The following is a 16,175-nucleotide window of genomic DNA, read 5'->3' as shown; positions in this document are numbered from 1 at the left end:
GCAAAAAGTATCAATTATAGACCCAACAGAAGTATCTCAACAGGAAAGAATGGTCAGTTACAAGCCCCCAACAGGGAAAATATACATTGTACCTCTTATAAGAAACTGACTACACCTGCAACTCAGCCACTGAGAAACCATCATTTCTATGAACTTTTGCTTTTCTCCAATTGCCTTTTGTTCCAAACAACCCCTCCCAACATCCTCCTCCATAACAGAATGTTCCTTTCCTTTGTTGATTGGACATGCATATGGTTTTGCCATAGCTTGCTTGTCCTGCGTTGCAATTCTCAGTTATTCCTGAATAAACACATCTTTTTTTTTTTTTGTAAAATAACTGGCAGTTTTCTCTTTAAGGTTGACAAAGGGATGTTTGCCAAGCACCCACAGACCCTACCTGACCCCCTACAGATTCAGTCCTGCCTTAAGCCATTCTTATGGGTTGGAGTGGACTCCTGGGAATAGGAGGGTTCTGCCTGTCCGTGGAGACTGGGAGCATTCGAGGACCAGAATCTGACTGTGTTCTAGAAAGAATAAGGGAGGGAAGAGGATGCGTGGTGGGGTATCCGCTGCTGGTTGTCCTGCCCATGGTAAGCAAGGGCTGCTGGAAATTCAGACTGGACATTTCTCCCAACTAGCTCACAGCAAGACCGGCAGGCTGACAGAACAACCATTTACTTAACTGGATAATCATTTGGTTGACTGCATAACTCACGGACCCACAGGGAGAGGGGCCATTTGAGGAATGGAGAGTGCAATTTCCTGATGCTGTGAGGTACTGAAAATCTAACTAAATTATGCCCGCTGGGGACCGGCTGGTGGTCTGATAGCGTAGAAGACAGGCAGCCTCTTGAGGGACTGACAGGCTGGCTGACTGACAGCCCGTGCGGTTGCTGCCTGTCTGGCTGGTTGTGAATGGCTGACTATTGCTGGGCGTCACATCGGGCCCAAGGGAGTGTGTCTGGATGTGGCACTGTCTGATGATATGTAAAGGCAGGGCTACCCTGAGGGAATTTCAGGCTGACTGATGGACAGATCTGTGATGGCCTGATAAGCAACCGTATCTGGTGAGTGACCATCCACCCTGGCCAAATCACAGCATGCTTGACAGAACCCGTGGTCAGTCACATGCCGAGAATGGCTGCCTGGCTGATGGACAACACGATGGAGGGCAGTGAACGAGTCAGAGGCCAGCTGACCCACTGAAATATCCATGTAGAAAGCTGACTGCCTGGCCGTACCAAGTTGGAATAACAGCGGCCCTGAGGGGGCCCCGGTGGGTCAGAGGAGACTGTCCGGATGACTGACCAATGGTGGGCATGCCTCCCCTGAGACATGACAGACCGCTGACCCACTGTCAGGTGGGGGCTTCAGTTGCTGTGACTATTGGCTTTGTGTCTGAGAGGGCGACCTGAGACGCTGACAATGACAGCCTGTCCTGACCTAATCACGGCTGGTGGCTGGTGGCTGTGAGATGGTTTCCCCTGGGGATTTCAGAGATGCCCGCGGAGCAGAGTAGATGGAGAGACCGGCTGCTTGACTGACCGTGTGAAAAAGGGGCAGTCGGGGGAATGACAGGCTGGCTAACCGTGTAGTCGTTAGCGCCGTCTGTCTGCCTTAAGAGACTCCCGGCTGGCGCGAGGCTCCAACGGGGACCGCTGTTGACTGGCAGACAGTGTGAATGGGGGGGCCGGGGTCTCACTAAACAGTTGTCTGTGGTGACGGGACCCATTGTGTGATTTGAGTCTGGGGAACGGCTGAGCAGCCGTACGTGGCGACAGTCCATCTTGGGAGTCACGGCTTGCTTGGGGTTAAAATGCAGTGACGACTGACTGACGGTGGTAATTGGGGGTCTGACAGGACGGAGAATCCCCCGTGCGGCTGGCTAAGAACGTGATTGGCTGACAGCGTGACAGACAGACCGGCGTGCGGGCAGGGCCTCCGGCAACCTTAGTTGTCGCCGCCGCCGCCGCTGCCGCCCAGACGCACTCTGGGAAAGCGCTGGCTAGCACCCGCCTGCGGGACCGAGCTGGGTGGCGGGGAGGGGTCCGGTCACGGCTCGCCGGTTGGTCCGCGCGGGCGCTGCTCGCGGCGCCGCGCGGCCAATAGGCTGCGCGTTCTCGGCCACGCCCGCGCGAGCTCTCTTCTCGCGAGGCCGGTTAGGCCCGAATGTCGTTAGCCGTGGGGAAAGATGGCGGAAAATTTAAAAGGTGAAGCAGTGGCGGCAGCGGCGCGGGCCTGCTGGCCGGGCCGGGTGGGCTGGAGGGGTGGCGTCGCGGGCTCGGGGCCCTGGCGTCCGAGGCCACGGAGCCGGGAGCCGGAAGCCTGGCGCGGAAAGGATGGGGCTCAGGGAGCCCAGGCCTGGCGCGCGGGGCTGGGCGGGGCTGAGGGGAGGGGGCGCGTGCCTGGGAACGCGGCGGGCGCGGGGCTAAGTGGGGACGCGGGAGGGGGGCGCGCGCCCCTGATCGCGACCAGTCGGCGCGCGCACGCGCGGGGGCTTGTCGGGGAGGCCGCGCCCGCGCGCGGGAAAATCGGCCGCCGGTGACCGTTACCCGGTTGGTGTCCACGCGAGACGCCGGAAGGGGAGGGAAGGGAAGGGAAGGGGACGGACCTCGTTTTCAGAGTGGGGGGACAGAAGAGTCTTCAGGGTGAGGGTACCTCCTTTCCGCGTGATGGGGAAAGGGTTTCCTGTAGAAAAGACTCGCCCGGGAAGAAGGGAAAGGGGCTTCTCTAATAGGAGAGCTGGACTCTCTCGTGTGCAAGGGAAGAGGGGTGACTTTTCCAGTATGTTGGGGAGGGTGGGCTCTTCTGGATGAGAAAAGCTGCGGGGACGATGGGCTCCCCAGTATGAGGGGTGCCTCTGAAGGCTAGGAATCCACCTGTGGTTAGTGGGGAGCCAGCAGCTGGAGAGGTTAGTTGGAACCACTTAGTGGTTTAGTTTCAAATGCAAGTTAAGGGGTTTGAAAGGGAGAGGCATCACAGGGAGAGAGAGGAAAGCGTGGGCACAGGCCGAGTCTCCACTACGCCTGCCTAAGTGGAGGGGGGGAGGTTAGCACACGGCATAATTTTGCAAAGCTCTTGGACGTTTTCAGGTTGAGGTCTAGAGTATTTCGTTATGAGTTCAAATGTTTGATTTTTGTAATGGGAAGTAGAAAATACTACAAATAGGATGAGGACTGACTGCATTTGGAGTAAGTGTTCTGTGGAATGATTTGATAAAATGGCTTCTAAAGCACATTGTGCCTTGAATCAGAGTCTTTTTTAAAAAAAATCTGCATCTTGAAAATTTCTGATAGCCCAAGAAAGGTTCCAGGCATACTTAAAAGAAACGTCAGTAACCTATACTATTTGCCGGTTCCTGAATTCAGAGCGTACTCCTTTGGGCTTTACCCCTCACAGAAATGTAGATGAGACAGAAAGCCAAAATGCGGGTTCAAAAAAAACCCCAAACACCTTTCAGGTTTAAAGGACCTAGGCTAATCCTTCAAAGAAGCTTCCGGCAATCTAATACCATTCCACAGTATCTTACTCCTAATTCTGAAATCTAAAAAGCTCTGAGAAGTTCAGTTTGGCACCATTCAGTGGCAAAACTAGATTATAAAGTGGGACTATCTTGCCTCTTTATTTCTCCGATTCAATGTAAAAATTCAGATGTTTGCTGCAGAATTACTAATGTGTTTGATTATGGCTTGATACCCCTGACCACACTGGGGGTGGTAGGTAGTGTGTGGGGCATACCTAGAACGACACTTGTAAAGATCTGCCCCCCAAAAATCTGAATTCCTAAACGCAACTACCCCAGGAATTTTAGATAAGGGTTTCCAGACCAGTCTTTCCAGTTAAGCCTTTGTTTGGTGCCTACAGGTTGTAATCCCATCCCCACCCGTTCCCTCCGGGGCAATGCACCCTACTGAGATGGGGGGTTGTTCTCTTTATTTTGCAAAGTGGGGAGAGGGACGATTAGGTCCTGAACACCTGGCAGGTTTGCTGGCAGTTTTAGGAAGAGTATGGAGGGAATTAGAAGCTCTGGGAATAGATCCCTTTAGGACAATCCAAGCAGCAGATTGCACTTTGAGGTCTACTGCTCCAGCAGTAGCCTTGGAATGAGCACTAGGGTGGAAGAAGTGGCCTGTTTCTGTTGTAGAAGGGAATCAGCATTGGGAAGGCCTGTGGATTAAATCTCACTGACTGAGGCAGTCCTTTGGAAGTCCCAGAGAGGATTTGGGGTCTCCTTTGACCCGTGGCTTCACCAGGATGCCCAGTAAGTTCTTTCTGGCCTCCTTGTTTTAGGCTGCAGTGTGTGTTGCAAGTCTTCTTGGAATCAGCTACAGGACCTGTGCCGCCTGGCCAAGCTCTCCTGCCCAGCCCTTGGCATCTCCAAGAGGAATCTCTATGACTTTGAAGTCGAGTACCTGTGTGATTACAAGAAGATCCGCGTGAGTCTGGGTGACCGTGGCCAGGGCAGGGGTGTATCAAGAAAGCTGGCTTACTGTCCCCTTGCCCCCACCCCAACTGCCTGCATCTGTTTCCAAAGGGAATTTTCTCCTCTGGTCTTAAAAAATTAGGTTTAGTAGGACTTCTTATTATCCTCATTTTGCAGGTGAGGAAACTAAGTGGCTTTCTCAGGGGCGGGCAGGAGCCCGAATGAATCCCCTAATAAGTCTCTCTTCCCACCTCCACAGGAATACACACCAGCTGCAGGGTTTGAGGTGCTGAGCCCCGGAAGGGAGCCAGTGACAGCTAGCAACTATTGAGCACATCCAGTGTACTGGGCACTAACTTGCAGAACCTCCTTCAATCCCCCTAGCCATGCTGTGAAATGGGAACTGTTACCATTACCAGAGCAGGTGACAGCAGGATAAAGAGAACAGACTGGAGCCAGTATGGTGGGGTTCAGATTTTGGCCCTGTAGCCCTGGGATACTTATGCATGTTCTCTGTGGTTCATTTTCTTCATCTGTAAAATGGAGAGGACTAGTATTATCTAGCTCCCACAGAGTTGTGAGGGTTAAATTAGTTAATAAGACACAGAAGTTCCTTAGAACAGTACCTGCTACATACTGAAAGCTAGGATGATGTCAGCTTCCCCCTCCCTTACTTATAGATGAGGGTCTGCAGAGTTAATTAACTTGCCTAAAGCCACACAGCCAAGGAGCCACAGATTCAGAATCTGTACCCAGTGTGTCTTGCCTGTGGAATCTGTGTGGTTAAATTGTTTCGTCTAGCTGCTCTCTGCAAGAAAATATCCCTCTGCCTGCTGAATGGAGAGCAGACTGTAGGGGGCAAGGGTGGTGAGAAGGTGAGGAGGCCTCCTACCGGAATCCAGGCGACAGATGACAGGGGTGGCAGTGACAATGGTTTGAAGTGGTTGGACTCTGGATGTAGCTTGAAGATGAGGCTGACAGGATTTGCTGAGGGTGGATGTGGGGACTGTGAAAAAGAAGTGAAGGTTGTGACTTCCAAGAGTTGGGGCCTGAAACAGCTAGGAGGAGGGAGCTGATTAAATTAAAACTTGGAATTTAGACAGTACCAAGGGAGAGCAGGTGATTTGAACCTAGGGATCCTCAGGCTAGGGCCCATGCTTTGTAACCACGTCATAGACTTATTCCAGAAGAGGTGCTGGGAATGATCTGGGTCTTACCTACTGGCTCTGGGATGGAGGTCCCACAAGGGCTGGGCCAAGGGTATCACCACTTACGGTGCCCCCATCCCCTGGTCCCCCCAACAGGAACAAGAGTATTACCTGGTAAAATGGCGCGGATACCCAGACTCAGAGAGCACCTGGGAGCCACGGCAGAATCTCAAGTGTGTGCGCATTCTCAAGCAGTTCCACAAGGACTTAGAGAGGGAGCTGCTCCGGCGGCACCACCGGTCGAAGCCCCCCAGGCACCTGGACCCAAGCTTGGCCAACTACCTGGTACAGAAGGCCAAGCAGAGGCGGGCGCTCCGGCGCTGGGAGCAGGAGCTCAATGCCAAGCGCAGCCACCTGGGACGCATCACCGTGGAGAATGAGGTGGACCTGGATGGCCCCCCACGGGCTTTCGTATACATCAATGAGTACCGTGTGGGGGAGGGCATCACCCTCAACCAGGTGGCTGTGGGCTGTGAGTGCCAGGACTGTCTGTGGGCCCCCGCCGGAGGCTGCTGCCCTGGGGCGTCCCTGCACAAGTTTGCCTACAATGACCAGGGTCAAGTGCGGCTGCGTGCGGGGCTGCCCATCTACGAGTGCAACTCGCGCTGCCGCTGCGGCTATGACTGCCCCAACCGCGTGGTACAGAAGGGCATCCGCTATGACCTCTGCATCTTCCGCACGGATGACGGGCGTGGCTGGGGCGTCCGCACGCTGGAGAAGATCCGCAAGAACAGCTTCGTCATGGAGTACGTGGGAGAGGTAGGGAGCCGGGGCCCAACGTGTGTGTATGCACGCGCGCGGGAGCTCTTCCTGCCCTATGTTCCCATCGTGTGCGCCCAGCTCGCCTTACTGCATGCCTGCAGCGTCCCTGCTTTTCCTGTCTCGGGAAAGGTGGGGGGCGGCTAACCTGCGTGTGACAGGGACATCCTGACAGGGGCGCACATTTCAAGCTGGTAGTTGAAAGCACAGTGAAATACTTCTCGACTGGGTTGACCTCGTAAGGGTACCTGGCAAAGAGGAAAGCGGGAACTGAAATCAGGCCATTCCTTTTAACAGGCCATGTGCTCAGCATAGGGTTGCGTCACCTGGAAAGGCACTACTTCTCATTTCTCGAGGGTTCAGCTTACCGCCACGCAATGTCTGACCAGGAGGAGTGCCTTCTACTAATGGGAGCACGAACACCCTGGAGTAGGACGCAGACATGCCTTAACGTGGGCGGCCACTTCCTCCACATTTGTAGGACACTAGGGAAAGCCTGGGTATAGGGCTGACCCTGGAACAACAGGGCCCCAGGGGAGGGGGGTGCGGGGGGAGGGTTAGGGGTGCAAACCCCGTGTAGTCAAATCTGTGTGTACCTTTTGGCTCCCCAGAAACTTAACTACTAAGCAGCCTGTTGACCTTACTGATAACTTAAGTGGTGGACTGATACATATTTTACATGTTACATGTATGATATAATGTTCCTTACAGTGAAGTCAGCTAGAGAAAAGAAAATGTTAAGACAATCATTAAGGAAGAGAAAAGAGCACTTAGAGTCCCCTACTGTATTTATGGAAAAGAAAATCTGTAGGTGGGCCCATGTCGTTCAAACCTGTGTTGTTCAAGGGGCAGCTGGATTAGGCAGGCTGGCCGCCGTATCATACAAGCCCCAGAGCCCAGTGGCCTCACACGTTAGATATCTCTCTGCTCCTGTCAGTCCAGCCTGGGGTGTTCAGGTAGTATCCTTCTGTACAGTGGCATGGCTGCCTAGGCTCCTTCCCTCTTGTGCCTGTGTTGTGCCTTAGAGCTGCCCCTGATCCTTACTCTGCATCACTGGCGAGTGGGCTGAGAGGGTGGACGGGGAGGTCGCTCATGGGCCAGGCCTGGATACGGCGCCCATCACTGCTGCCCACACTCCCTGGCTGGAACCGAGTCCCTGGCCTTACCTTGGTGCAAGGGAGGCTGGGAAGTGTGACTCAGCCATGTACCTAGGTGGAAAACAAAAGGAGTGTGTGTATGAATAACCAGCAAGTGTCTGCAACAGCAAATGTCATGTTCTAAGGTGGGATGCAGTGTGCATCTGGGGTGGAGCAGTTCTTTTTATGACGGACCATCTCATGCACTGGGGGAACAATCGACATCCCTGGACCTTGACCGTGTAAATACATGAGAGTGTTGTCATGGTGACAACCCCAGATACCTTCATCTTTCTAGATGTCTCTTAGGGCTGTGGTATATTTGGGAAGTGACAGAAATGGGCCTAAGGGACACACAGCTGAAGGTGTCCACACCGTAGTAATGACACTGATGGAGAGGAGAGACTCCCAATAATGACCCATGAAGTAGGTGCGGTCATAGCCCCACAGGGCAGAGATGATCTAGAGGCAGAGCAGTCCACACTTCAGAGGACCCTGAGAGTCTATAGACAAGAAGTCCACACTCAGATAATCCCGACGGTCTGGAGAAAGAAATGTCCACACATAGAAGGACCTGCCAGTCTGGAGGAAGGAGAAGGTCGCCATACCCCAGAGGGATCCCGACAATTTGTGGGAAGAGGTGTCTCCGTCCCAGAGTGACCTGAAGGAGAGAGCAAGCTCTCCACACTCCACAGGACCCTGGCAGTCCAGCTTAGGCAGTGTCTACACCCACACTGTCCTGACAGGAAAAGGAAGTGTCCTCACCCCGGAGGGACTGGGACAGTCTGAAGGAGATGGGGTCTACACCTAAGAGAACTCTGACAGCCTGGAGAAAGTACCCACGCCCTCAGCGTTCTGACCCTCTGGGGGAGGTACCCACACCTCTGAGGGATGCTAACAGTGCAGGAGATGTTAACAGCCTGGAGGGGTGTCACCAGTCTGAAGGGGGACGTGTGCACATTCCAGAGCCCCTGACAGCCTGCAGGAGGTGACCAGCCCCCACAGGAGCCCACGGGTTCTAGAGGAAGTCCAGAAAAGGGAGCGTCTCCAGCCTCACTGTACTGACAATCTCGAGGAAAAGCTCTTTATAACACAGAGGATCCTGACGGGTGAAGAGGAGGGAGAGTGCACAGCCCCCAAGTACCCCAGGGTCCCCTGGTCAGGGTGCTGTTCTTTCTTAGCATCTACACTTCCGTGCTGTAAACTTGGGGTGGTCAGGGCTTCTCACCCCTGTGCCCTCTCTTCCTGCTCCACACACACTGTCCTTAAGCTATTTCTCGGGCTCCCTCCTGCCACATTCTGTGATTTCCAGGCCCCCTCCTGATGCTCTCAGACCTGTGGGGCCTCCTGATGGCATCCACCATCCCCAGCTGCTGCCGAAGCGAAACTCCTCCTCGTATGTCCCCCGCGGGGGGGGGGGGGCAGCACAGCTGAGGTTGGAGGCTGGAGCCGAGCTCCACCACTCAGCGGCAGTCACTCACCCTCTCTGAGCCTCAGTTTCCTGTCCGTAGAATGGGAATGGTAACAGCACCCACATCATTCACTTGTTATAAGAACTAAATGAGTCGTGATGTGTGAAGCACTTGGAAGAAGCACTTGAACAGTAAGTCTTTGATAAACGCTAGCCATTAGTCTGAAATTCAGAAAATCCAAAATGCTCAGAAAACCCAGTCTTTGGTAACCCATATGGCTAGAACACCCAGCTAGACCTGATCTGGGCCGGTATGTAGCCTAGTTCTCCTGCTTGGGGTGAACAGTCATGGATCTCATTACAGGAGTATTCATTTCTTCCGTTACATGGTGCTGTCCCGGACCCTACGGGTGTCACGTAATAGAGGGCATGCACCCCATAGCTGGTCGCCAAGCTGTCCTACAGTGTGGACCCAACACCCGCCCTCCCCTCTCTGCACCAATGGTCCCTCCTCGTGAGCTGCCTGTCCTCTCCTCTGCCCCCTTCCACGTTCCATCAGAACATGCACCCTCGCCCAGCAGAGAACAGCCTAGCTTATCCATTCTAAGACCTGAATTTGCTTCATATTTTACCAACACCGAAAGGAAGGTGCATCTCAATTAGTTAAATGACAGTACGTCATCATTTAATTAGCAGTGTTTCCTTTCTTGGGAAAGGGCACATAAAAATAAAGGAGCATGTTCGACTAGGTAAGACTGGCACTCATGACCATTTCTGACAGTGCTCAGCGTCCAGAACAGAAAAGTCGTTCACGTCCCTGATCACGCTGGAGCTTTATCACAGCTCCTGTCAGGTCACTACTACCACTATTGCCCCCCACCCGCGCCACCCCCCAATTCTGCAGACAAGAGCAGAGGCCCAGAGGGAGAGAGGAACGTGCTCAGAGTCACCAAGCTAACAAAGTGGGTAAAAAAAAAAAGGCCCAAGTGTCTAAAACTGGTGCGCTGCCAGACCTGGTGGAAGGGTTTTTGGTTTTTTGGCTGAGGAAGCAGGCAGGAGAGAACATTCAGGATCCCCTCTCCAGACGGGGGCAGGGCAGCGGCTGGACTTGGAGTCAGTCTTCTGGGTCCTGTTCACAGTCAGCACCCTTTCTAGGTTGCCAGCTTCTAGCCCATCTGTCCCCCAGTCGTTCTGGACAGCTGCTAGAGAGCGGGGACGGGGCCTGCTCTGTTCCTGAATTTTCTGGGTAGGCCCGCCCTTACAGAGTAGGACTGGGAAGGCGGCTGGAGAAGGAGCCGTTTGTGCCCTGGAGGGCTCACCGCGTGACTCACTCTCGGGGAGACTCAGGAAGCAGGTAGAGGCAGAATAGGCGGGAAGATGCAGACCAGGGAGGAGGACGTGGAAAGGGCAAAGTTGGCTCAGACGCCACCCAGCACGCTCGAGAACCCGCGGAGGCCGCCTTCGGTCCCAGGCCTGCAGGGGACTGCAGACAGGCGGCTTCCAGTGCCCAGGTATCAGGAGGCCGCAGAGAAGCAACACCTGTCGTGCCAACTCGCAAGGAGTGTGTGTTCTTGGGAGGTGGAGGAACACTGACCTTGATGTAGCCCTCAGAACACTTCTGGGGCTCCTGTTGGCGTTCCTCAGGAGAGTGTCCCCACTCTTCAACCTTGTGTCCAAGCCCTTCTGTGACTGTAGCTTTGCTTTACATGCTGTATTGGTGTTTTGCTGCCCTGGGAACCCGAAGTCCTGGGTTTTCTGACCAGCACCTTGCACTGTGGGTATCTGAGTCCATCTCTCTTTCACCAGACTGTGACCACCCCCAGCCCCAAGAGGGCCGGGACCAGACCTGGTTCCTGTTGTCTCCCCTGACCCAACTGGGACTGCAGTGGGCACTTGGCCTGGTCCCCTGTGTCTCCCTCTGCAGACGCGGGCCCCTGAGTGCTGGGACCTGGTACAGGGTAGGCCTCCTAAAAACCCACTAAATAAACCAGTGAATGAACAAGCCCAGATTTGGACTGTGGGCGAGCCAGGTTCCTCAGAGTGTGGGGTAGCGAGCTGTGGGGCCCAGGTCTCCTCAAGGTGCTCGTGAGGGTCTGGCCGGGAGCAGAGGCTGGAGGTGCTGGGGCAAGAGGCAGGGAGGAGACCGCGAGGGCTCCAGCGCGGCTGTCCTGCCTGGAGGGAGCGGAGAGTGGTTGTGGCGGGCGTGCGGGTAAACGAGGAAGGAAGCTGGGGCCACTCTGGGTCTGCATCCTGTGGCAGAGGTGGTGGTGGCCAGTGGGTGCCTCATGAGAGGAGAGGTGGGTTTGCAGTGCCTGTGGGCCTACCACGGGACAGAGGATAGGTCACTGGGCCAGGCAGCAGAGTGAAAAGAAAGGTACTTCGGTGCTTCTGCTTTGCGCTATGTGGGCACTGGTCTCTGAGGGCTGGGCGGAGGTAGCAGGAAGCCCGGGAGTGGAGGAGGTGGTCTGCCCTGGTCTGCAGGCACCTGAGGCTGAGGAAGGGGCAGTCTTGGGTCCCATGGGACCCTCCCCCAGAGGAAGGCATGGTTGGCTCTGCTGGGGCATTACCAGAGGGCTGTCGTGGTCAGCCCGGGTGTAGGGGGGAACCTGAGGGGCAGACAGCTGGAGGCCCGGCTGGGGAGGGGGAAATGCCTGCTGCCGTCCTAGATTCCAGATTCCTGGAGATTCCTAGATTCCACGATTCCTACGCTCACCTACGCTCTTGCCTCCTTTCTTTCATCTGAGATTCTGGCCTTAGCTGTGTTTTTGCCATCTCAGAATCTCAACAAGGGATTTGATCTCTCTGGACCGGGGTCTTTTCGATATTAAGATTCTAAGTTTTTGCCTTCAGCTCACTCGTCTGAGTCTCTCCCCCATTCATTCCGTGTCCCTTTTCCACCGTTCCAGGCCGCTTTCTCCTCCTAGTGTCCTTGCTGCCTCGTGGCGCCACAGCCCAGCGCGGGCACCTTCTCTCGTGGTGCCGCCTCCCTCCCCTGAACACGCACCGCTGTCTGAGCCCTGCTCGTGGTCTCCTGAGTCTCCCTGCGGGTTTTTCTCTCACTGCCAGACCTTGCGGCCAGTCTTCGGCACCACTGAGAGACCCCAGGCCATCCGGAGGCCTGAGGAGGGGTGGCGGCAGGCAGCTGAGGCCCAGTGGCCTCCTCTGGGCGCCCTCAGACCCCCTGCATCGCAACCCCTCACGTGCCCGGACCTACCCTCAGCTGAGCCAGCCTTGGCTCTGCTCACTTGTTAACCGGCCTGGGCTCTGGGAGGGGCTGGGGGGGGCGTTCAGGAGGTCTGCTGCTTTTCCTGAGCCTTCCTGGCCCCTCTCCCCTCACCTGCGGCCCTCTCCCCAGATCATTACCTCAGAGGAGGCGGAGCGGCGGGGCCAGATCTACGACCGCCAGGGCGCCACCTACCTCTTTGACCTGGACTACGTGGAGGACGTGTACACCGTGGATGCTGCCTATTATGGCAACATCTCCCACTTTGTCAACCACAGTGTGGGTACCCCGCAGGTGGGTGGGGGTCGGGAGGAGCAGGCTGGGGCCCCTCCTCACCCTCCCACTGTTCTTTTTCGCCTAGTGTGACCCCAACCTCCAGGTGTACAACGTCTTCATAGACAACCTCGATGAGCGACTGCCCCGCATCGCTTTCTTCGCCACAAGAACCATCCGGGCAGGGGAGGAGCTCACCTTTGATTACAACATGCAAGGTGGGGGTGGCAAGGGACGGGGGACAGGGGCACACAGTGACATGGGACGTGAGGACCCCTTCCCGAGGAGCTTTAAAATGCCCTTCCTGACTCCTAGTGTCCATCTGGACTCTTGGACTTCTGCCTACCTTTTGGGGGCCCCCTCATTTCCAACCCTTGGATCCCAACCCTGAGATACTCATATAGACTTCTCCCCAGACCCCTGGGATGTAGGGCCTAATAGTTATGACACTCCTACTGACACTGACTCATCTGGGTTTCCCCAGTCTCCTCAATCCTCCCCACTCCTCCCCGCTTGGCCTGGCTCAGTCCAAGCATCCAGACACTCTTAAGGCCTCCAGCCAGCCAGTCCCCTTCTTGACAAACTAGCCACCTGAGATGCTCAAAGCGGGGGGGATCTTTGATAGGAGAGCTCAGGTGCCTCTCTGGATGACCATTCCCAACTTCTGTCTGATGTGGCCCTTCCCCTGACAGCCCCCAGCCTCCCTCCAGAACCCTCACCCCCTGACTGTCCTACCAGCACCTGTACAGCTCTCCAGTGCTGAGCTCTGGTCCTATCTCCAAACCATCACCAAACCCCACAACCCCCTCCTGACCCAAATCCCAGATGTGCTCCCAGCCCCCAAGATTCCTAGGTCTCACAGTGAAAAGGGCAGTGGGACACTTCACCTTGGCTTTCTAACAAGTACCCCCCCCCCGGCTGTGACTCCACAGTGGACCCCGTGGACATGGAGAGCACCCGCATGGACTCCAACTTTGGCCTGGCTGGGCTCCCCGGCTCCCCCAAGAAGCGGGTCCGTATTGAATGCAAGTGTGGGACTGAATCCTGCCGCAAATACCTCTTCTAGCCCTTTGAAGTCTGAGGCCAGACTGCCAGTGGGGCATAAAGCCGCCCGCCCCACCCACCCACCGCTGCCCTCCTGTCGAGGAATGACTGCCAGGGCCTTCTGCCTGCTCCTGCCTGCCCCCCCACCCCCGCCTACCCCATGCTTGGGGGACGTGGGGTTGTGGTGAGGACTGACCGACTCCAGGAGTCCCCTTTCCCCGTCCCAGCCCCATCTGTGGGTTGCACTTACAAACCCCCACCCACCCTCAGAAGTTCTTTTTTAACACCAGGAGCTTCTGCGGTTGAGAGTCATGGCCTATCAAGGTCCAAGGGGTGAACCCAGCCGGGCCCCAGAATGGAAGGATGTTTGCTTTTGTACCTGCTTCTGCCTGGAGCATGAGGGGTCTGTTGCAGGCCCTCTCCCTACTGCCCCAAGGGTGTGGGGACGCAGCCCCAGGGCAGGCTGATTGCAGAGCCCCGGGTTCCCAGCCCTCCTGTTTCCCCCACCACAGAAACTCTGTGCACGCGAGAGAAGGGATCGAGAGAAGGGATCTCCGGGGCTGGGGCCGGGGCTGGTTTCTGCTCCTGTGCCTGCGCCGGCTGCTGGTGAGCCTCAGAGCTACAGGGTCTCTCTTTCAGGCTTGCACAGTTGGGAAGTGGACACTCCTGTGTCACTGGAAGAGGGGTGGGTGCTCCTGCCCCGCTGACAGTGAGAGGGTAGTCTGGACTCGGCTGGCCCTTACAGTGGGGGCCAGGTCTGAAGTCTGCCTTTGAGGGTGCATACACAAAGGCACCCTGGGGCTCTGGACGGTGTGGTGGGGGCCGGGAGCCCCGACCTGGGGCGTAACGACTGCTGGGACTTCATAGGGCTGAACCGAGACCTAGCTAGGCTGTAGATAGCACTTAGGACAAAAATGTGCGTTGATGGGATGTTGGCAAGGTGCTGGGCATTGGGCAGAGCACCTGACCCGTGTGGATTGTCTCAGGGAAGCCTTGGAAACTCTGGAGGTGGACCCCAGAAAAGGGTGCACGTGGCAGAAGGCAAAGGACAGGCCAAGAAGGGCAGGGGGGTGGGCCTGGTTTACCCGGGAGGGTATGGCGAGGTGACAGGATCCCCTGCCCCCTGCTGTCCCCGGCCCCCAGGCCCTCTGCACTCACCTTGGGTCCGCTGGTCGCAAAAGTGACCTGTCCAAGAACAGACACAAGGCAAAGGCTCTGATGGCTGCCTTGCCCCTTGCTTCCTCCGTGAGGTCTTCTCTAGGAAGCCTTCCCTGACTACCTGTGCTCAGAGTGCCCCTACGTGAGACTGTGTGCCCTGCCACCAGATGCCAGACCTGTATGTGTGTCTGTGTGTGTCCGTGCTCCCTGCCCCCCAGACTGACCTTCAGGCATGGACTGAATCTGATTCTCCTCTTGTATATCTCTTGGCCCTACCTGGCCCGGGGTGGGCATCAATAAAACAAATCAATGGCTGAACAAACCAAGGTGTGGGGATTGAAGACCTTGTGGGGGGAGGGGGTTGGAGGCATGAGAGGGTGGGTGCTGGGGTGCCCAGGAATGTGTTCCTCGGACTGCAGCCATCTGCTGGAATGCTCCCACAAGGAACCGCCTGCGCCATCATCATAGATCATGGGACCTAAAATAAGCTTGCTTTTTAAAACTGAACTTTTAAAACGCACCAAGAAAAAGCAGACTGAATCCGGGGCACCTGGGTGGCACAGATGGCTGAGGGTCCGACTCTTGGTTTCAACTCAGGTCATGATCTCGGGGTCTTGAGATGGAGCCCTGTGTTGGGGTCTGTGTTCCGTGCACAGTCTGCTTGGGGTTCTCTCCCTCCGCCCCCTGCTGCTGCTCGCTGGCGTGCACTGTCTTTCTCTCAAATAAATAATTCTTTTAAAAAGAAACTAAATCTATTGCTGTCTAAATGAACAAACCATTATCACTTATAAACAAAAATAAATACAGTAGAAATAGAGAAACATGATACAATTTGAGCTGGAACCTCTCTGCTCTTAGAGGCTTTGAACCCAAAGCCTACCTACTACAGAGAGAAAAGGCTCTGCCTACCGGGGGAAGCTTTTTCCACAGATACTCCTTAAGTGCCTCTCTGTGCCAGGGAAGAAAGCAGAGAACAGAGATGACCTTTCCAAAAAACTTGTTTTCATTGCTTCTCAGTTGGAGTGTGAGCCCGTGTTCTTTGCTTTGCTTGAGAGACCTCATATGCGGTGACACAGATACCTATTTTGAAGACCTCCCAACAGGTGACAGAATCCTAAATGGCTCAGAGAGATGACAGGGCAGCTAGGACACAGGCTTCGAAACAGCTCATAGGCCTCATTATACCCGGATATTGACTCTAGAACTCCGAGACAACGCACCCTAGGAGACCCAGTTCCAAGCAGCTCAGATCTTGCACCCAGACACAGAACCCAGACCTCAGAGGCTGCGCTGGAACTATGGGACAGACTCCCTAAGAGCTCTAAGACCTCGACTGTCAAACATACACAGTGGGATTCAGAGCCCCAACTACATTAGAGAATGAGGTTTCTGGGATAGAGATACAAGGACCTCACAACCTCGGACACTGCCACCCAAGCTATGTGGAGCCTTTATACCCCAATCATGAACTCCCAAACCATTTGGAGACCTCATATCCTGGGGGCAGACAGCCCCAAAATGGAGATGTGATGCCCTAGAC

General features: G+C 55.4%; 1 protein-coding gene and 1 long non-coding RNA gene across 3 annotated transcripts in view; one reads left to right on the top strand and one right to left on the bottom strand.

Moving 5' to 3' along the window:
- The first annotated feature begins 1,926 nt into the window (after positions 1–1,926).
- Positions 1,927–15,381, top strand: SUV39H1 (SUV39H1 histone lysine methyltransferase). Its single transcript, XM_082718099.1, has 6 exons — positions 1,927–2,210; positions 4,291–4,436; positions 5,728–6,390; positions 12,293–12,439; positions 12,522–12,651; positions 13,366–15,381. The coding sequence occupies exons 1-6, from the start codon at positions 2,192–2,194 to the stop codon at positions 13,497–13,499; spliced, it is 1,239 nt and encodes a 412-aa protein (XP_082574225.1). The 5' UTR covers positions 1,927–2,191; the 3' UTR covers positions 13,500–15,381.
- Positions 3,912–16,175, bottom strand: part of LOC309856711 — a 35,872-nt gene continuing 23,608 nt past the window's right edge. The window contains exons 2-4 of one of the 2 annotated variants that reach the window (XR_014307324.1): positions 7,557–7,598; positions 5,316–5,429; positions 3,912–4,412 (exon numbers count right to left, since the gene is read on the bottom strand). This is a non-coding gene — a long non-coding RNA (uncharacterized lncRNA). The remainder of the gene's footprint in view (positions 4,413–5,315; positions 5,430–7,556; positions 7,599–16,175) is intronic. The other variant, XR_014307325.1, reaches the window with a different exon arrangement.

The sequence above is a fragment of the Mustela nivalis genome (assembly GCF_964662115.1).
Source record: "Mustela nivalis genome assembly, chromosome: X".
In the NCBI taxonomy this organism is placed as follows: Eukaryota; Metazoa; Chordata; class Mammalia; order Carnivora; family Mustelidae; genus Mustela; species Mustela nivalis.
This window is presented reverse-complemented; position numbering and strand designations above follow the sequence as displayed.